Source organism: Dasypus novemcinctus, chromosome 10 (genome assembly GCF_030445035.2).
Source record: "Dasypus novemcinctus isolate mDasNov1 chromosome 10, mDasNov1.1.hap2, whole genome shotgun sequence".
In the NCBI taxonomy this organism is placed as follows: domain Eukaryota; kingdom Metazoa; phylum Chordata; class Mammalia; order Cingulata; family Dasypodidae; genus Dasypus; species Dasypus novemcinctus.
In genome coordinates, this window is record NC_080682.1 from 112,040,482 (window position 1) to 112,062,651 (window position 22,170).

Below are 22,170 nucleotides of genomic sequence, written 5' to 3' on the forward strand. Positions count from 1 at the left end.
AATCTTAAAAAAAAAAAAGAAACCTCCCAAAGAGGAAAAGCCCGGGACCAGATGGCTTCACAGGTGAATTCTACCAATCACTCAAAGTCCATCTAATACCAATCTCACGCAAGCTCTTCCAAAAGATTGAACAGGAAAGAATTCTACCAAACTCATTTTATGAAGTAAACATCACCCTAATACAGATAAAGATACTGCAAAAAAAGAAAATTACAGACCAATATCTCTAATGAGTAAAGACACAAAAATTCTCAACAAAGTATTTGCAAACTGAATCCAAAGCACAGTAAATGAATTATACACCATGACCAAGTGGATTTTATCCCAGGTATGCAAGGGTGGTTCAACACAAGAAAATCAATTTGTATTAAATCACATTATAAATTGAAGAAGAAAAATCACAAGGTCCTCTCAATTGATGCAGAAAATTGATGCACTTGACAAAATACAGCATCCTTTCTTGATTAAAAACACCCCAAGAGATAGAAATAGAAGGAAGCTTTCTCTATATGGTAAAGTGCATGTATGGAAAATCTACAGCTAGCATTATACTCAACGATGAAAGACTGAAAGCTTCCCCACTGAGATGAGGGACAAAACAAGGATGCCCACTGCATCATTATTATTCAATATTGTGCTTGAAGTTCTGGCTGGAGCAATTAGGCTAGACAAAGAAATAAAAGGCATCCAAATAGGAAAGGAAGAAGTAAAACTTTCACTATTCACTGATGACATGATCCCATTATCTAGAAAATCCTAAAAAATCCACAACAAAGTTACTAGAATTAATAGATGAGTTCAGCAAGGTGGCAAGATAAAAGATTAATACACAAACATCAATAGTGTTTCTACACACTACTGATGTGAAATCTGAGGAGGAAATCAGAAAAAAAAATTCCACTTATAATAGTGACTAAAACAATCAAATATTTAGGAATAAACTTAACCAAGGACATAAAGAACCTGTATTCAGAAAACTACAAAATATTTCTAAAAGAAACCAAAGATGACTTAAATAAATGAAAGGACATTCCATGTTCATGGATTGGAAGACTAAATAACATAAAGATGTCAATTCTACCCGAACTGATTTATAGATTCAATGTGATCCCAGTAAAAATTCCAACAGCTTTCTTTGCAGAAATCGAAAAGCCAATAATCAAATTTATTTAGAAGGGTAAGGGGCCCAGAATAGCCAAAAATGTCTTAAAAAGAAGAACAAAGTTGGAGCACTCTCGTTTAAAGACTTTACAACATATTACTTAGTTACAGTGGAAAAAAAAAAACCAAAAACACACAACAAGATACTGGCATAAAGGCAGACCGATTGATCAATAGAACCCCATCTAGAACTCAGAAATAGACCCTCACATCTACACTCAAGTGATTTTTGTTTTTGTTTTTGTTGCATCATCTTGCTGTGTCAGCTCTCCGTGTGTGTGCGGCGCCATTTTTGGGCAGGCTGCACTTTCTTTCACGCTGGGTGGCTCTCCTTATGGGGCGCACTCCTTGAGCATGGGGCTCCCCTATGCGTGGGACATCCCTGTGTGGCAGGGCACTCCTTGCGTGCATCAGCACTGCGCATGGACCAGCTCCACACGGGTCAAGGAGGCCCGGAGTTTGAACAATGGACCTCCCATGTGGTAGGTGGACGCCCTATCCATTGGGCCAAGTCTGCTTCCCTCAAGTGATTTTTGACAAGGCTGTCAAGCCCTCCTCGCTGAGACAGAACAGTCTATCAACAAATAGTACTGGGAGAATGGGATAGCCATATCGAAAAGAAAGAGAGAGGACCTCTATCTAATATCTTATACAAAAATTAACTCAAAATGGATCAAAGGCTTAAATATAAAAGCAATAACCAAAAAACTCCTAGAAGAAAATGTAGGAAAACATCTTCAAGATCCTTGTGGTAGGCGGTAGTTTCTTAAACCTTATACCCAGAAGACAAGGAACAAACAAACAAAAAATAGATAAATGGAACCCCTCAAAATTAAACACTTTTGCACCTTAAAGGACTTCGTCAAAAGGGTGAAAAGGCAGCTGACTCAATGGGAGAAAACATTTGGAAATAACAAATTGGTAAGGGTTTAATATCCATGAAATATAAAGAGATCATACAACTCCACAATAAAAAGACAGACTATCTGACTAAAAAAATGGGCAAAAGACTTGAAAAGACTGCCCAAAGAAGAAATACAAATGGTGAAGAAACATGAAAAAATGTTTGACATCGCTAGCTATTACGGAGAAGTAAATCAAAACTACAATGAGATATAATTTCAAACCTGTTAGACTGGTCACTATTTAGAAGTTGGAAAACTGTAGATATTGGAGAGGATGTAGAGAGATAGGAACACTTATTCACCGTTGGTAGGAATGTGGAATGGACTGTTTGGCAGTTGAATATAGACTTGCCATGGGTCCTGGCAATACCATTACTGGGTATATACCCAGAAGAACTGAAGGCAGTGACACGAATAGACATCTGCACACCAGTGTTCATAGCAGCATTACTCATGATTGCCAAAGTTGGAAACAGCCCAGGTGTCCATCAGTATGAATGGATAAACGAATTGTGGCATATGCACAGGATGGAATATTATGCAGCAGTAAGAAGAAAGGAAGTTGTGAAGCATATGACAACATGGATGAAACCTGGAGGACCTTATTTTGAGTGACGCAAGGCAGACATAAAAGGACAAATACGTCTAATTGCGCTACTATGGACTAAATATATTATATAAACTCTGGAATTAATAATTAGAATATAGGTCACCAGAAAATAGAATGAGGGTAGAGATGGAAAGCCAATGGTTAATCTGTGCAGAACTGGTTAAAAAGTTGTTTGTAAATCTTTGGAGATGAAAGGAAATGGTGAGAGCACATCATGGTGTTTGTGGCTAGCAGAGCTATTATATGGGTATGACAGTGGTTAAAAGGGAAAGTCTAAGGACATGTATATTACTAGAAGGAAAGCTAAAAAATGTTACATGGGACCAAATATCATAGTGAGACCTCTTGTAAAATATGAATATGGGTAATACTGGATATATAAGACTATTTTTATAAAATATAATACAAAATCTAGAAACAAGGAAACAGAATATCTGCTATGTATGGCAAGGGAAGCATAGAAAGATTGAGAAGTGATGAGTTTGTTTGGGTTTTAATTATTATTATTACTGGAATAATAAAAATGCTCTGGGAATGAATGGGGTAATGAATGTGCACCTATGTGATTATACCGAATAATATTGATTATATATTTTGGATGAATTCATGCTTTATTAATATGTATCAATAAAACTGATTTGTTAAAAAAAAAGATGCTTAACATCATTTGCAAAGAAAAACCATAATGAAATACCACATCATACCTACTATGATGGCTATTACTAAAAAAATAATAAAAAAAGGAAAACAGTGCTGGCAAGGATGTGGAGAAATTGGAACCCTAGTACATTGTTGATGGCAAGTTTGACAGTTCCTCAAAAGGTTAAACATTGAATTACCATAGGACCTGGCAAATCCATTCCTAGGTATATATCCCAGAATTGAAAGCAGGAACTCGAACAGACATTTGTACACCGATTTTCATAGCAGCATTATTCACAATACCTAAGAGATGGAAATAACTCAAGGGGCCCATCAACAAATGAATGGATAAGCAAAATGTGGTATAGACAAACAATGGAACACTACTCAGCCATAAAAAGAAATGGAGTTTGAGATGTAAGACTACATAGATGAATCTCGAAGACAACATGTTGAGTAAAATAAGTCAGACTCAAAAGGATAAATATTGTATGACTGCACTTACATGAAATATATAGAATAAGCAAATTATTAGAGGAAGAAAGTAGATTAGAGGTTACCAGGGGCTGGGGGGAAGGTATGGGGAAATGGGGCGTTTTTCCTTAATGGGTACAGAGTTTCTGTCTGGGGTCATGATAAAATCTTGGTGATGGTGGTAATGGTAGCACAACACTGTGAATGCAATTATTACAATGTATGAAAGTATATACTTAAAAGTGGTTAAAAAGGGAAATTTTGTGTTCAATATAGGTTATCACAATTAAAAAACAAAGAAACTGCTTACTTCAAACCATAATATGTTCCATAAATGCAAGATGGCTATTTTCTACACTGGGGATTGTTCTTTTCCAGTTCCTGCTGGTTCCCCTCTGAGAGGACCTGGAGGAGACACAGTTGCCCTGGGGCCTGGTTCAGCTCCATTTCCTATGATAGAAGCTCCTTCTCTGACCAGGTCTGTTGGTCTTTGGCCACCGTGTGCCCATGCCCCAGAAGGTCAAGAGCTACTTGAACACACTGGCCAGGATGCTGGACTATTGAGAAGGGAATCACTTCATGGAGAAGCTTCTCTCCCCTTTTCTTCGACAGCATGAATATTGATTGTGTCTACACAAAGTGAAGGGAAACGCTGAGGAAATTACACAGATAATTTAGGCTGACATCTCTTTTCTATGATTATATTCGAGATCCGATTATCCTTCACAACAGAACGATGGTGGCCAGAATATAAAGAAGGAAGAATTGTCATGGTCTAACTGCCTCCTTTTCTAAAGAGGAAGAGGGAGCCCCAGAGACATCGAGTGGCTTGCCCAGATGCACAGGGAGACCAAGTCAAAACTGGGATTAGAACCTGGGCCATTTCACTCTCGGCTGTGTAAATAGTCACAAGACTAGGTCCCTCTTCCTTGGAGCTTTGTCCAGCACTTGAGAAAAGCCAATGGTAAAGATAACTTCTGCACAAATCCACAGGGACAAAGGGTGCAGGTGTGAAGGAGGCCCTCCGTGTGCTTGGTGAGGGTGACCACTAATATCAGAGAGGAGCTCTTCACCAGAGGAAACCCAGCCTCCCTTCTCTGGAGAAGCACCTGTGATACAGAACTGGGCAGCTTCTTCTCATCATCCACTTAAAGCCAGGGTAAACTCATAACTTCGCCAGGCTATGCATTTCACTGTTGACTTGTTAGAAATCTTTTCCTCCCATATGCCTTTCCCTCTGCACTGGTTGGCAGACGGCAGATAATTTCATTTACAATAGACAAGTTTAATTAATTCAAATTGAACAACTCTTGATAGGCAATCATATCTCAGACCACATGTGGAGTTTTGTGCTTGCCCGGCAGGCCTCCTTGAGTGGACAGCTGGTGCTGGTGGCCTGCTAGCTCAGCAATGGCCACCCTCCCCGTGCCCCCACCTCTGGAGCTGCGTGGAGCCCATGGGTGCCAGGGTCCTACCTCCATCGTTGTCTTTGCTATCGCCACAGGCGGTTTCCATGGATGTGTCACAGCCAGCCCCTCTCCAGCCCAGCTGGCAGACACAGTGCCACCCATTCAGGTCCAAGGTACATCTGCCATTCCCGTTGCACAAGCCAGGACAGCCCTCTGCAAGGCAAAATGCACAGAGTCAAGGTCTGATCTTCCACAGCCAATTGTGGTCACACACTCATGCTCCACCGGACAACTTACAAGGCACTTTCACATCCATCGGCACACTGGTGCTCACAGCAGCCCAGGGAGGAAGGATCATTAGGAATTCCCACTTTACAGGGATGGCAACGAAGACGCACAGAGATCAAAGGACTTGCTGAGGTCACACCTTCTGGAAGTGGCAGGATAGGGAACCCAGGTCGTTTGCATCTAAACCCCCCTCTTTAAACCTGAACGGGATTCCAGAGCTGTAGGCAGCAGTTCAGGCATGTCCGAATCTGACCAATGGAGCTTTAGGTCTGCTCCTTGATCCTTCTTCACTTGGGGGTTTTCTGTTTCTCTGCTGGCAGTTTAGAATGAAGAATCATCTCTCTATTTACTCCTCGGGTCCCCCCCCCAGCACTTCTGGAGAGCCAATCTAAAGGGCTGTTACTTTGTCCTACTTTTGTTATTTGGTTAATTGGACTCAGGCATTTCATTAATAATATCTCTCATTCTCCGAAAGAACTGTCTTTGCTTTGAGGAAGAGAGCTGGGGGTCTTTTTCTTACCACCTTATCTAGAGCCACACTGAGCAGGGGTCTCTGCACCTCGAGGTGAGGAAGACTAACCTGTTCTGGTCTATCTGTCTTTTACAAAGCACCTTCTCTAGGCTAGCACTGGGGTACAGAGATGAAAAAGTTCCGGTTCTTATTCTTGAGGAGCATGCAGCCTATCAAAGGAGACAGATTTGTAAAAGCAAAACATTTTCCTGCTATGTGCCTGAAGGGAGATGTACAAAATATGGTGAGAACCTAACCCAGAAGAGGCCACCTGGCTGCAGAACCATGAATGAGTGAATCGAGAAAGGTCAGTGAACACACAGGCTCCACCCTGGCTCTGCATTAGCCATAGTATAAGGTGAAGCGTTTTTATTCCTATTCAAGTAGATTTATAGGTTTTTGATTACCACCTATTCAAATCCTTCTCTCTGAGGTTGTGGCTCAGAAATCTATGTCTGAGAATCTGTCAAGTTACATGGCTCACCTCAGCTATTTTGCCGCTTGGTTTTCATCCAAGTCCTCATTTTAACAAATCTGCCAGCCCTTTTCTCAGAGGGGCTATCAAAAAACAACTTTCAAGTCTTTATCTCTTCTCTCTGGCCCTGCTCAGTCTCAGGGAAAGTTATGGATGTGAAAATCTGTCATTTATAAAGCTTAATTTGTATTACTATTATGAACAGCAAACTGCTACAAATATGGCTACAAGCTGAATCTCCTGCCTGAAGGAAGTGAAAATTATTCTTAAATGGGACAACAAATGTGGAAGTGACTGCCCAGGACAAGTCCTGGCCCAAAGCAGGCACTCACTCAATGGCTGATGAATTAGAATTTAAAACTTGAGTGTTTCCAGGACTTTCAATAGTTGGATATTATTACAAAATGCCAAAAAAAGAACACATTCATTCCCATTTGAGATAATCAGTGTAGCAACAGATCAATCTGGTCACTCTGTTTTCTATCAAAGGAAGAAACATTTACTGATTGTGAAATCTCAGCCTAGGAGGGGTTCCTCCAAAAGTTTAATGGCCAATGTTGACAACGTGGCCTTTGTACAGCAGAAGACTTTTGGGGGAAGATGAGACCCACCCTCCCAGGATGGCCACCCCCAAAAGTGAATGAGAAAGCGGGAGCAGTGCTTTCTGACTCAGTACCCAATATCAGCCATCCCTAGTGATCTAAGTAATTGCAGCCTTCCCCTTTTCCCGAGCCCCGATTTAAATCTCTGTTCATACAGCTCGGACTACGTTTCAGTTAGGCCTCATTTGTATTTGGTAGTCGTTTTGGAGGAAGTAGGGTATGATATTTGAGAATGGTAGCTTTCTTTTGCTCCCAGAGACAGCATCTTGTCAGATGCTAAGAACATCCATGGAAGAGCACAAATTTGGGAGCCGTATCAAAGGCTGGCTCTTCCATTTAGTGGCTCTGTGACCTGAGCAAGTTGCCCAATTTCTTTAAGCCTTAGGCTTCTCGCCTATAAAATGTTGGGAGTATTAAATAAAATAATTTATGCATGATCCACAAAGACTGGCATAACCTGGGACACAATATCTGAATCTTCCTTCTATTTACCTGACCTTCTCTCTATTTTATGTATATAACATCGGAAGTTGTGCTCATAACCTCAGGTAGAGCCCAAGAAAAACAAAATAGGAAACTCAAGCAGGTTATCTAGAACAGGGCTTGGCAAACTTTTCCTGTAAAGGTCCAGATAATAAATATCTTAGACTTGTGGGCCATATAGTCTCTGTTGCCACAGCCAATTTATAACTCAATGAGTGTGGCTGTGTTCCAATAAAACTTTATGAAAACAGACAGAGGGCCAGATTTGGTCTGTGGGACATAGCTTGCCATTCCCTGGTCTTAATGCTTCAGGGACAGTATGACAATGACAATTGCCATAGCCTGAGGTCTGTTACAGCTGGCCACTATAAGAGACACATTATATATATTATTTCTAAACTAAGTAACTTTTTAAAAAGATCCTGATTCTCTAGGGCAGTTCCAATTTCACACCATTTAATCATTTTTTATAAAAACCACATGTTGTAGTAGAGCATGGACTTGGGAATTAAACTGACCTCAGTTTATATCCTAGCACCACCATTTACTTACTACCTGTGTGATGACTGGCAAATTACTTAATTCTGAAGCTTTGGTTTTTCTTATCTATAAAATGGAGTTAATACCTAACTCGAAGAATTGTTGAGAAGACCAGCTCACTGGCGGGTGGTAATGCAGGGCAGTGGGGAAGTCCCATGGGGCCAGGGCATCAAGCCCCAGATGAGGCCCAGCAATTCATGTTTTCCTGGCACACTATTCTTCTCCTTAGCAGCAATTATTATAAGCATACTGAATTATTTTAGTATCTTACTTCCCCATGAGAAAGTAAACTCCATGAAGGCAGCTTTGGGCCTAATCCAGTGCCTTGTAAATATCAGACAATAAATCTGTATTTGTTAAAATGAATCCATGAAAGGGACAGGAAACCTAGGTTTCAGTACTTCCTGACTTATCTGTGGGATCTTGGGAAAGCTACTTTCCCTCTTTTGGCCTCAATTTCCTCATTTATGAAATGAGGGGTTGGTTGAGATGATCTGTTAGGCCCTTCCAGCACAACTGACCCAAAAGAGGTAAAAACCACCTCAGAAAAGTGGTTTTCTTTTCAATTTCAACAAACTTTCCTCAGCACCTACTGGATGCCTAGCTTTGTGCTAAGTCTGGGGTATGTAGTGATGAGGCATAGTCCCTGCCTTCAAGAATTTTGTATTCTTTTTATTTATACCCTAATTTGCTACAGGAAGGATTTAATGGATCTTATATTGGCAAATGATACTTCTGAAAGTGTGGTCTGTGGAATGCTAATTCTACAGGGTCCTAAAAAACAAGCTTCTGGGGCCAATTATGTTTGGAAAACATTACATCCTACATTCTTATCCTAGAAAGCCACAATGAATAGGAATATTATTAAAGGTCCTGAGAAATCTTGCAATAACGAAACCTGCTTATTTGACTATCAGGACATTTTCCAACCTGACTTCAGAACTCTTTCCCCCCATAGCTCTTATTATAATATTCCATTCCACAAAACCCACTTTGGGAAGCCCTGATCTGGTGAGTGTCTCTTAGCACACGATGCCAAGTGCACACATTCTGTTCTGTTCCAAATCTGCATTCGGGAGCTCGTGTTCTCAGGGAGGGTAAGCTCTGGATGGGAAATCACAGGAACACTTTGCCTACAGTTAATTTCTGTGAATGGACCCTGAGGATCTGCACTGTCCTATTGGTTTCAGAGGGACTCTGAGTACCTGTGGGTTGAATGAGGTTTGCTGTCATCCACAATTCACTTTTGGGATAATCACACGCCCACCAGACAGCAGGAAGAAGCCTCCTCTGCGGTAACTTGCTGACTTTCTTAAATCCATATGTCCATCCTTACTCATCACTGAAGCTCATTAATACCCCAAACTCTGAAACCATCAATAATTCAGGGCACCCAAGTGACATTAATAATCCCCTCTGGAAGGATACACACCAGGCATTTGCTAGAGCCAAAATAATATAATGTTAAGGTTTAGAGAAGGGCTATGCTTTCAAAAGAAATGATGCCCTTTAAATGACAAGGGACTGCTTTAACTTCAACCTCTTGCTTAAACCCACAAAGACGCCCCCCCCTTGCAGCTAGCATCAGATATGACTAGAATACTCACAGAATCCTTGAAGGCATTTATTTTTTAGTTAAATGGCAAGGGGCCTGAGTAATAAGCCTCATCTCTTTATATTGCTCTTCCTGGTCCTCTTGTACTTTTTCATTCCTGCAGTCACTTCCCAACACAAGGCCACCCTCATCTGCTTCCTGGATGACAGCAATAGTCTCCTACTGGGTCTCCTTGCCTCCAAATGGCTCCCCTCAATCTCTCCTGCCCAATGCAGCCAGATTGGTCCTTCTGTATCACAAATGTGATCAAGCCATTATTATCCTGCTTTTAAAAATCTTCAGTGGCTTTCTCATACCCTTAGACTAAAGGCCCAAGTCCAGGTCTACATGCCCTGCTCATGTTGGGTGGGTCTCATTGCTAAGGGATGTCTCCTGGATGTCCCTATCAAAGTCCTCACACGCTTTGTTGTAGTTATTTGTTTAATGTCTTCTCTGCTAGACTGCTGACACCCTGAGGGCAGGGACTATTTCTTTTGAGCAGTATCCACATTTCCTGGGATTTAGGAGAAGGTCAACATACGTGTTGAGCAAAATATATACTTTCTTTTTCTGCTTTCCAATTGCATTGATAGAGACTAAATAAATTACAAAGCAAAGAAAGTTGGTTTGTCTCTGAATTGCAAAATATTGTGACAAGTTCTGAGCATGCATGGTACAGGTCGCTGAATTTTTTTTTTGCATGAGTACCCATTATACCAGAACGTCAGCCAGATAGGGGCTTGGTTCAGAACTAGATTTTTCCAGGAAACATCTGTCTTTTAAAGCAAGTTATGATTCACTAGAATTCATTCAATCCAAGTAAAGGTATGATGAGAATATTTTCTGACTAAAGATTAGAATGAGCAGTTTGAGAGAGAATGAATCACTTCTAGGTGAGGGTGCCAGAGTGGAAGAAAGAATATAATTATGGGACATTTTTGGTGATTTGTGGGGCTAGAACGTAGAATGTTTGAAATATGGATCAGACTGAGAAATTCAAAATCCTGGGTCTGCCACTTTCTAGAATTGTGATCCAGGCTGAACTTCTCAACTTCCTTATCCTCAGTTTCTTTTTTCAATCAAGTAATTATAGCTACTCTTGCATGACATTGCAGTGACGGACACAGGCCATTGTATATTGTCATAACCTACAAAATTGTGCAGGACAGAGGATAAACTATAATGTAAACTGCATTCCATGGTCAGGAGCAATGCTTCAATACGTGTTCATCAATTTTAGCAAATGTACCACACTAATGACGGATGCTGCTGATGTGGGAAAGTGTGGGAGGGGGAGGGATTAGGGCATACGGGAATCCCTTATATTTTTTATGTAATGTTTATGTACTTTAAATGTCTTAAAAAATTAACTCAAAAATTCGCAGGACTCATTTAAGACTGATGGTTGTGGAAAAGCTTCACATAGTAGGAAAAATTTCCATTCAATATATGGTAACGTTATCAAGCTTAGTCCATCCTGAGGTTTCTCTGACGATGACTATGCATGAAATGCCTGTTTTAAAGGGGCTTGGAGGCACTGCTCTTTCTTGCTGGAATGCTTTTATTCTCAGTCGAGGGCCTGCATGTGCAATGCAAGGAGCCTTGCTTCCCCAAGCAGCAGCTTGCTGCTCAACACCGGGCATCCGCCCGACGGGCCCTGGCAACACCTTGGTTGAACCTGGCAAGGATGTCCCTGCTGCAAAGCAGTCAGCCATTTGGATTTCCCCACAACCCTTTCCGCAAGTTTTTAAACAGTTGTTTTCTCTTATTAAAAGTCAATTTTAGCTGTTCCCTCTACAATTTCACAAATTAATCTGGCTAACGAAGTTCTCCAAAGTAAGGGTGAGAGTATTTAATAACAACATGAAGATAATAAAAATAGCATAGCTAACATTTATTGAGCGTCATTCCTGCCAACGTGTGAAGCACTTTGCATTCATTATTCACTTAATCCTCATACCAACCCTAGGAGGGGAGGCCCTGTTTATTACCATCCTCAATTCATAAAGACCCTGAAGTGAAGAGATTAAGTAACTTGCCCAGGATCGTACAATTAGTTAAGAGTTGAAGCTGGAATTCAAACCCAGGCAGTTTGACTCTAGAGTATGTGCCCCTAACCCCTGAGTATGTATTTTGTGCCAGGCACTGTGTTGGGGCCTGGGGATAAAAAGATGATTATGACATCGTATTTTTCCTCAGTTGCTTAGAGTCTTTTTAGGAGCAAACATCTGATCATTCTGAGAATGATTCTTAGAGCAATGAGGTCTATTTGGAAAATATTTACAATGGAAGAAATTACTTTGCCTTTAGGGAACACTCTTTGAAGATAAAACTTACCAAAGCCAGGTCACCTCTGAAAGGAAAAATAGAAAACCAGACCACCCACTCCCCGAGGTCAGGGGTCTGCTTTCCCCCCATACCTCCAGAACCTGGCACAGCATCTAGCACTTGGGAGGTGTGCCATATCTGGGTGTTGAATGAATGGACACCTAGTAACAGAATGGAGCTCTTAAGATTTCTGAGTTTGCTCTGGGGGTCTCCTCCTCTTTCAGGCCACCCTTCCTGGATCCTAAATTCTGATGGACCACGGGCCATAAGGGATAGGACATGAGGTGGGGTGGAGAAGGTGAGGGGTGTATGTGTGTGTTTGGGGAGGGCAGGACAATGGCACAATGGTAATGTCACAGACAGAGCTGAGCATCTTGGGGGGCGAATGACACTCCAGGTATAGCAACCACTTTGTGACCAAAAACCTGGCCTCTTTGGGCAGTGGACACTGTGACAAAGCTGGGGATGTGGCAGAGTCTAGACCCCTTGCTTATGGGGTGTATATACATTTTTATATACACGTTTTTTCTTTTATGCTCACACACAGACACATACAAAGACAATAGGAAAATAAAGGAAGACCATACCTTTAACTACCCTATCCAGATAGTGAGCTTGGGAGATAAAAGACAAGGACATTTAAGGAAGGTTCAAGTAAATGCAATACTGCCTGCCACATAACCATGCCAGGTGCTAAGGAGACAAAGGGGGATGTGCCCCATGGTTGGGACAGACATCTGTCATGGTGGGGAAAATACGACCGAAGACAGGACAACGTGGGAGAGGAGGAGGGAGAGCAAGCACATTCTCCAGGAAGGGTCAAGGGCAACTTCAACTCATTCAGTGGCCCAGGGTATGGAAATGTGATCATATACACAAGAAGACATATGGGTAAGGAAAACAAGAGAAGGAGGAGGATGGGAAGCTGCAAAAGTGGCCACACTCCTGTTCCACCAGGTTTTTTCCAGCTTTATATGAAAACTAGAACTTGCCCTTTTGTGCTACCCCACACAGCACCTAGCCTCCTTTTGTAAGAAGCGGCTGTCCAAGAGCAAGTGCGCCCTGCCTGGACAGAGGTGTTCCCAACAAGTTGGAATACAGAAAAATGTAAAATCTGAATCATCTCTGATGTGCACAAGGTAAGTGAGTTCTCCTGCGATGAGTCTGGACAAATACACCGCTAGATTATCTGGCTGCCACTCTTCAATATTCTATGTCCACATGTGCCTACAAACACCTGAATGCAGAATGCTTGGTGTTCAAAGTAAGATGCTTTCCTGAGGTGTAAGCCAATGGATGTTACTGTGAAAAACAAGAAGAAAAGAAAACCTCATCACTTCTCAACGCTTATTAATGCAAAAGACAGAATGATGTATGCTTTGTTTTCCAATGGAGGCATTGTATCCAAGCATTGGATCGTTTGGCCACTGAAGATTTTGCTTAGTTGTAAGGATGTGTGTCAAACGTTGCTCTGCAATAAGGTCCGCTCTGCATATATGTGAGTGCCTGATTCTGTGTTTAAAGCAGGGCAGACCTGTTCTTCATTCTCAGCCTAAATATGGAACAACCTTTCACCTTCCCTATCGTGCCTGGAGACACGGCCATTTGAGGAGTTTCCCTTTCATTCCCCTCCCTACAACTCACCCACCACATGTGTGCTCCCACAAAGACTTTCTAGAAAGACTGCAATCTCTTGAAGCGCCTGATGCCTTCTGGCTAGGCTGGACATCATTCTCAGCTTGATTTCACACCTGAATCAAAAGTCCATAGAGTAGGATCGTACTGCAATGGGGTAGGTAGCTTAGTCTGGAAGCCCTAGGGTTCTAGAAACTACAAGAACAGTTTTATTCTTTTTATAAAAATACATAAATTTTATTTTTTCAATCTTCTGAATTGAAAACCAGATATCGTTGCTGTTCATCAATATATATTTGCCTCCAAAGACAGGTGGATGAGAGGCCATGTTCTTAGTTCAGGTATCCATTAGGTCTCTGTTTCTGGATGAAATATGCTCCCAGAGGCTGCACAGCCAAGTGGAAAATTGGGAAGAGGGCATGTTAAGTGGGCCTTCATTCTTATAGATGCTGTAGAGTCCAGGATAGAAGAAGGGAAAAATGAAGGAGAATGGCTTATTAAGCAGGAGTGAAAAAATAAAGCTGTGGAATGCCAAGCAATGAAAAATAAGGACAGCGCCCCGTGACCAACAGCCTGGGGAATATCTCTGGCTAAGGGGGAGACTTTCCTTCTTTTTTTTTTTTAATTTTATTTATTCATTTTTAAAAAAATATTACATTCAAAAAATATGAGGTCCCCATTCACCCCCACCGCCCCCTGAGACTTTCTTGATTCTTGGTTCATCTGTGCCTTTTGCTTTAGTCAAACTTAGTCAACTAGCTTTGTAAAGTGGTCTAAAATTTCTTAGACACCATCCCCCAGGATATGCCACAAAAAGCGCTGGCACGTAGGGTCTCCTGGGTTTTAGCTGGGCTACACGAGAGTCTCAGTTTTCAGATTGGCAGAATGTTTTGGAGGGTTCTAATTCTATGTTCTTGCAAGAACTCTGAAGCCAGCTCTGAACAGCAGCAAGGGAGTGAGCCTGGTTGGCGAGGATGACCAGGCTGCGCCAGGCATCATCGCTGTGACCCTAGCGGCCACACCCCCAGTGCGACGTTCCCTTTGACGGGGTTTGCTGGCAAGAAGAACTTCCTTGATTCTCCCCAAACCTATGGTGGTATCACGGCTCTGGGCAAGGAGTACAGACCCTCTCCACTTTCCAGAATAATCTTCCCAAGTCCAGGGTCTTTTTCAGAGAGCGCTCTCTTTTCAAATGACATTTCACTTTCAAGAACTATAAAATATATATTAAAAAAACTCTGTTAAATGCAAATATGTTTTTAATACCTTTAAAAAATGCCTTCTAATTTCTCCAGACCACAGGCAGGAGTAGCAGCCAGTGGAAGCGACTGAAGCAGGTTCTGGTTGCAATCAACATGGCCCTGCATATGCAGAAATCCATACCGCTGTTACTTTCATGTTGGAAAATCTTGGCATATAAGCCTTCGGTACAGTCATTTAAAAATGCGCCCAGATTTTGTGTACTGATTTTTAGAAACAGGGATGCAAAGTCCATAAGTTTGCAATATGGTAGGTAGATTCAATACTTCACAAAATTCCTGCATCTTTCTCCTCAGGACTTTGGGATGAGGATGATGGCAGTGGAGGTATCTTTACTTCTGGGCAATGCTTACTCTTTCAACAATGTGCAAATATTTCTTATTGGTTCTTGTCAGTAGCACCTTAAGTGGACTTTCTAATAGTTGTAGCACTAGTATTCAGTCCAGATTAAAAGGATCATCATCGGTAATGCCTTCAGTGGTTCTGATCCTCTGAACTTTGAGGTGGAAGCCAAAGCATCAACGAGGTGTTCCTTTTAAGATCTTGGATATATTAATGTTCTCCTCTCTTTGGAAGGTGATTCGGTGAGCAAGTTGTCAATGGCACCTACCCAGAGAGGAATTCACAAAGCCCAATAACTTTGCTTCAGTTTCCATCCCTACCATGTGTGGGCTGAAATCTCCCAGACCCATCAGCAAATCAAACACTGTGGCTCTGGATAATTGGGAGTAGATCCCTGTACCTTCTCCCTTTCTCCTTGTCAGGTCACAGGTCCTGTTATGAGAGAATGCTTTTGAGGATGGATAAGCAGAGGGCTACCCAACAGGCACTCATACCTCATGAGTGATTTGTGAGTTCTTGGTTAAGACTATGTGATTACAAAAAAGAAACCTGAGAGTTACTGTTCAAAGGTGGACAAAACACTCCGGAAGATTTTGTGGCTTTTCTTTTTAATTTCTCTTCATTGTGAAGTCTGCTTTTGCTCACTCATGTAATTGCATCACCAGAGTATTATTTTGATCTTTACTCCCAGAGGATGGTTTTGTTTAAAAAATCAGGATTTATGTGATTGGACAGCTCTCCTGAAGCCAGTAAATAATTCTCTATATCTGGCATCTTGAACAATCACAGCTTTGGGGTCAAGGCTGGAATTTTATGAATGTAATCAGAAGCTGGCATTTCCCACACATGTTTTTGAGACTTTATTGAGAAAGGACACTGAAGTGAATAAAATAACCATCAGAATTGTAACAAAAAGTTACTACTGTTTTAAAAGAAAATGGAGGGAATAAGTCACCTTCTAAAATTTAACTATGATACTCAGTTTTCTCAAAAGAAATCTAATGCCAAGATTGAAAGGACCCATAAAATTCCTGGAAAACATATCCAAAAATATGCTCTTGGGTGACTCTTGTCTATGAACTGTAGAAATAGATCCAAATCAACCCATCTTACCTTAACTTCTCAACTAGGAAACAAATATACGAGTGGGAATATTAGTGTTGAGTGAGTGAACATAAAAATGAAGAATCCTTTTTCTTCTTGGGATATTTTTGGGAGCAGGTGGCTTGGTGTCAGGCTGATGGCTGGGCAGCTCTATGAGCAGTGGAGGAGAGGCCGGTGTTCAGCCATCCCTGGGGACCTCCTCCAGCACCCCATGACATGCTGCGATTCACAGAGGAGAGAAACTGAGGCCAAGAAACCACAGGGGCTGCCTGAAGTACTTTTACCAAAGTTCTTTCTTGGGGGAAGCAGAGAGACAGGGAATTCCTAACATAAGGAATTAAGAGCCCCTGTAGAATATTTTTCCTGTTTGTAAAAATAATGGCAATTAAAAAGGATCCTGCTTGTCAAATTTGCTTTTATTCTGAAAATGAATTTATTGTTTGAGAAAATTCAAGTACCTTCTATGAAAGAAATAGCGGACTGCCAAAAGAAGACTTTAAATTCCTACTATAACAATGGTGTCTATGAAATGTCCTTGAGGTAAAAAGGTTCTTACACTGAGCATCTGGTCATAAGGAGGCCAAATATGTCTTATTCTTTAAGATCTTTATGCAAGCAGTAAGGTAATCCGGTCACTCTTTCCTATTTATGGAGGACTGAGGGTATGTAAATCAATAGGCCCTCTACTCTTTCCCACTGCTTGGAGATCTCTGAATCAGTTGCATGAATGCCAGCTCTTTCTCAGGTATGGGAAATAACTATTCTGTAGCATATGAACCAACTGCACTATAATGACCTATTATAAAATAATGAAATCTAATAACAAGAAAACTTAACACTTTGAATTTCTGCCTTTTCAACATTAGCCATTTTTCCTTTTCCTAAATGATTCTCAGAGAATGGAGTTCTCTGGAAACCTAAGAAAGTGCTTCTCGTTTCCATCAAAGATTAGACAGATGGTTTCTGCACCTCTCTTCTAATCCAACAAGAAAGGAAAGGTACCCACCATTGTTTCCCTAATTTGCATCCCTTACCCCCTTTCAGGATATCTGACAAGGCTATTAACATTTTCTTTAGCAACAGGGTATTGGGTTTCTCGGTGGGGATGCAGCTGGCCACAGGCAGAGACCCACACAGAGCAAGTTGCCATGCTGGGAAGTTAGACGAGGACAAAGAAAATGCTCACCACACAATGAAAGGTAACAGAATTCCGAGCCAATGTCCTTTCATCTGAGCCACTAAGACTAGTTCCTTACTTCCTCAAGGTTTGTTCCATTTTTTCCTGATATTTATTATTGTCAGCCTTTCTCTTGAATCATGCACATTTACCTTGACGTATTTCTCATCTGGAGGGGGATAAGCATCTGCAACTCCAAGGAGGAATTTGTTCTTCAAGAGCGATAACAGGGGAGGCAGCGGAAGGATGGTTTGACTTCCTGGCATCAAAACCAAAGGCTTGGAGCCAGAATGATGAACATCCACAAATCATTCGATGTAGCAGAGACGGGCCACAAACCGGTCACGGATCATGGGGGGTGGCTTAGGGGGAATTTCTGTAAGTCCCCAGGCATTTGACTCAGATGAGATGCTGTTAGCTTAGAAAAAGTCTGCCATTTATAACTTTCTAAAACTTAGTTAAGGTGAACTGAGGAATCTGCAAGCAAGTGACAGAAAACACAATACACTCTCTCTGGCCTCTGCTAAGGGGTGACTTTCTTTAAGACAGGAATGGGCCCACTTCTGGGTTGGGATGACTAACGGGTCAGTCCATGCTCAGACATGTGGACAACTGAAGGGGAGGGCGATGCAGAGAGCCCTCCGATGAGTAGGGCCACTCTTCTTTAGGAAGTGTCCAGGACGATATTAACGTTTGATAACACTGACAAAAAGAAGCCAGCAAGTAGTGCCCAGGAAGACAACACAGCACATTTGGCTACGGAGGCAGAAGGATGGCAATCAGCTGTGCTGTGGCTCTATGAGAGTGTGGCCTAACGCAAGTTAGGAACTCTGAGTGCGACTATCACAAGAAGCCACGGACACGGGGAAGATTAGCCAAAGGCCTCCATAGAAAATCTTGACTCTGTGGTACACGGACTGCAGAGCAAACAGCTGGAGAGGCATTCCCTGGCATGAGGTTCAGAAAATCTAGGTTCAAATTCCTGCTTTACTACTTACAGTTACGTGATGGTAAGCCTCAGCGCCCTGAAAAAGAGGGGATACTACACACTCCTTCACGGGGTCAGTGTCAGGAGTAGAAAATAATGCAGCTGAAGTCCTTAGCACAGTGCTTGGCACACTGTGAAAACGTAAAGAAGACAGAGGTCATTATCACCATTAATATTAATAAACGTAAGGTGTTCTATTTATAAACCAGTGATGTCACAGGGGCAAGGGCAGAGGATCTACTCTAATTTCAGATTGCAGAACAAAGGGAAAGAAGCCTAAAAAAAGCCACAAGGGGTAAGTGGTAGCTCTGTTTGATAAAAATTCCTTTGTCACTCAAAAGCTTTGAGGCCTGTCTCCCAGTTTTGGTAAGCCTCAAGAGGTCCCTTTCAGAGCTGGGAAGGCACCTAGAACCTGCCTTCTGAAGCCATGTGCTCGTCAACTGATCACAGACCCTTCCTTTCCAAAACCAATGGAAGGGGAAGAAGTTCAAAAACATACACACACAAACCAGTTGATTCAATAAAAGAGCTTTTGGTGAGTGTTCATTCCAGGATAATAAACCAAGCAAAACGTCTGGCTGTGCTTAAAATCAACAAAACCAGCAGGAAAGGCGGAAAGACAGGAAAGCGGCGATCAGCTTGTTTTTAAGGCTGCCAACAGTGCTGCTTCAGCAGGGGCCAGCGCTGAGGCGCTCCCGAGAGAGGAGAGAGGAGACAAATGCAGACCCGGTGGAGGCTGAGACCAGGGAGGGAGGGATCGCAGGCCTAATGCGAGGCAGATGTGGCCTCTGGGCCTGGGGGACGCCTTCTCCAGGATTCCAGGCCCCCTGAGAGACCAGTGGGAGCGGAGAGCTCACAGCTGAGCCGGAGGCGTCCCAACCAGGTATTGAGTTAGATGGTAGTGGCTGCATTTACGCAGCACTCCAGTGGAGGCCAGCCCGTGTTAAGCTCTTCGTGTGCATTATTATTCCCATTTCCCAGGTGAGGAACCTGAGGCTTAGAGAAGGGGCAGGACTCGCCCACAACTTCTGAGTAGCAGAGTTGTCACTTCGCCCCCACGCCCTAGCTCTCTGACACAAAGTTATACTGCGTTTAGCTCAGGAAGGACTAAAAAGCAAGGCAGGCTGGGGTCTGGGAAATGCAAAATGGGAAGGGAAAGGTGAGCTTAAAACCAGTGATCTCTAAAGAAGCCAGCCATAATGCCACCAGATGAAAGGACTTTGTGCCCAGTTCCCACATGCGACGGGGGCCAGGCTTGGCCCTGCCGGCCCCGACAGACAGGAGCCATGCAGACAAGAGAGCGCCCGCCCTACCGATGGTGCAGTGCTCGCCGTTCCAGCCGGGGCTGCACTCGCACTTGCCGTCGCGGCAGGTCCCGTGCTCGGCGCAGCGCGGGTGGCAGGCGCGCTGGTCACAGGCCACGCCCATCCAGCCGTCTTCGCAGCGGCAGGTGCCCCCCACGCAGACGCCGTGGCCTCCGCAGTCGGCAGCACAGATCTCTGTGGGTGGGGGAGGAAGGGGCCGGAAGGGCAGGCGAGGGGTGAGAGAGAGAGAAAATAAGCATTGAGAGAGTTATTGTTCGAACCAGAGTCACACTTGGCTACCTACCTAGGCTTCCAGGAGCAATGGGGATTCCAGAAGCTTGGGAGACTAATCTCCGTGGACAATGAGCCTCAGACAGGGACAATTCTCTGGGCAGAAGCGTGCCCCGAGCCCATTAGCCCACCATTGTAGGATGGATTGAAGGACTCTGCTCTGTTAGCTTTTCCCTATTGCCAGCCTGTCCCTGCTTTTGTGCCTGCCACCTCCAAAGTGGACTGGCCCTCTGAACAGATGTGAGGAAAAGTCAAATTTAATTAAAAACCGGTTATGTGTGAAAACAAAGTGAGGATGTGCCCCCGATCGCCAAGTGAAGTGCTTGTGAGGCTGGCTGGGGCATGGGAAGGATTTCGGGGCCTGCGTTTCATTGCAGCCTTTGCTCTAGTTGGGGTGGGGGCTTGGCCCCCCAGCCCATGGGAATGCTCTGGCCAAAACCTGCTGTTGTTCTGTGCTTCGGCTGGGTTTATTCTCTGCCCTCCTGCTCATTCCTGCCTTACGCCGGCTCCAAGCACCATCTAAATGGGCTTTCAGATCCAAAGTAAACAGAGGGTGGTGGGGGTGGCAGGGAGGGCACTTCACAGCCAGCGTGGAGCTGCCCACAAAGGCCCGACTGTGCGGCAGTACAGAACACACACACGACCTGCGTCACAGACCCTCGGCTCCGGGCCTGCAAGAGCTTTGTGGCTCCAGAAGGCAGAGGTTGTGACAGCTTTCAGAAGGCAGCTGATGCTTAGGAAGCAGGTTAAGCAACCGTGTCTACTGATGCCTTCTGTCGGGGCTGGGATGGAGAGCCTGACCCGTACCACGCGAAGGAGGCCCAGCACCCTTCACGTTCACGTGAAAACGCCAACACCTCTCATTTCTTTCAAACTAAATATTTCTTCTCCGCTCTGGTGAAAGCGATACCTGTACCAAGCAGCATTTGCCCATGACTCTCGCCCAAGCTGCACTCCTGGTTTAAAATCTACCAATGTCCCTGCTACTTTTGAAAAAGGAAAGAAAACAAAATTAGATCTCAGAGGGCAGAGATTCCGTACCAACTTACAAGGCAATGGCTAAAATGCTTGAGAATCAAAAAAGAAAAAAATAGCGAAAATGAACAGTTACGGTGTGTTCCTACGCCAGAAACCCTGTGGGCACACTACCTCAAAAAGGGAGGACTACATGCAGTGACATGTGGGATTTCTTGGTTGCTCAAAGGAGACGGAGTCTGCTCTAAAATAGGTGGGAACAGCCCTGACCTCAAGCCAGGGGGTCTGGGTTCTATGCCAGGCCTCGGAACTTCTGAGCTGTGTGACCTTCGGCAGGTGTCTTGACTTCACTGAGCTACAGTGAAGAGTGTGGGCGGCAATGGTGCTGCTTCACAGCAGCCTTTGCCAACCTAAAGGGGCTGTAGTGGGCACTCAGCGAAGCAGGAGATGGAAAAGGGAAGGGCGTGGCAAAAATCACCAACTCAAGAAGGTGTCTTGAAATTGATGCCAGGCGAGTCAGCTTTGGCCTGGGAGTCCAAGGACCAGGCCTGTGAGGTAATGCCTGCTGTGTGAGCTTGGGAAAGTCAAATCCCCTCTCTGGCTGTCCGTTTCCTCATCTTTTGCAGCGAGAACCTGATGGTATCTAAGGTCAGTCCTGGCTCTAAGACTGTAGGATTCTATGATACAAGCATCTGCTCTGCTCCTCTAAGGAGTCTCCTGTGAGAACGCCCTGTGGTTATTCTCTTCCTCCTTTCCTTTCCGTGTTACGTGGTAGTGATTTCCTCTTTCTGCGTCTGTCTCACCATCAGTCTAGGAACGGCTTGAGGTTAGGGGCTGGGTCTAATTCCTCTGATCACCTCCACTTCTGGTACCCAGCACAGGCCTTGGCACAGAACAGACCCTTATTTAAGGTCTGATGGAAAATGGATGAATCAGCGGGTACCCAGGGCTATAGGTGCCTGAGAGTCTAAAACCATTCACACAGGCCCCAGGGCCTGGCTCAAAGTCCGTCAAGGTCTATTTGTCTGCTTATTTCTAGAGACGTGCCCTTAGCCAAGTGAGGGGGAGGCCG

At 43.5% G+C, this 22,170-nt stretch overlaps 1 protein-coding gene across 8 annotated transcripts in view; it reads right to left on the minus strand.

Moving 5' to 3' along the window:
* TENM4 (teneurin transmembrane protein 4) overlaps positions 1 to 22,170 on the minus strand; it is an 801,291-nt gene that overhangs the window by 119,463 nt on the left and 659,658 nt on the right. For 5 of the 8 annotated variants that reach the window (XM_058306055.2, XM_058306053.2, XM_058306050.2 and 2 more), the window contains 2 exons: positions 19,842 to 20,027; positions 5,268 to 5,414 (listed from right to left, as the gene is read on the minus strand). In XM_058306055.2, coding sequence (XP_058162038.1) covers positions 5,268 to 5,414; positions 19,842 to 20,027 — 333 coding nt within the window. Of the gene's footprint in view, positions 1 to 5,267; positions 5,415 to 12,609; positions 12,637 to 19,841; positions 20,028 to 22,170 lie in introns of all 8 variants that reach the window. The other 3 variants (XM_058306052.2, XM_058306049.2, XM_058306051.2) reach the window with 1 other exon arrangement.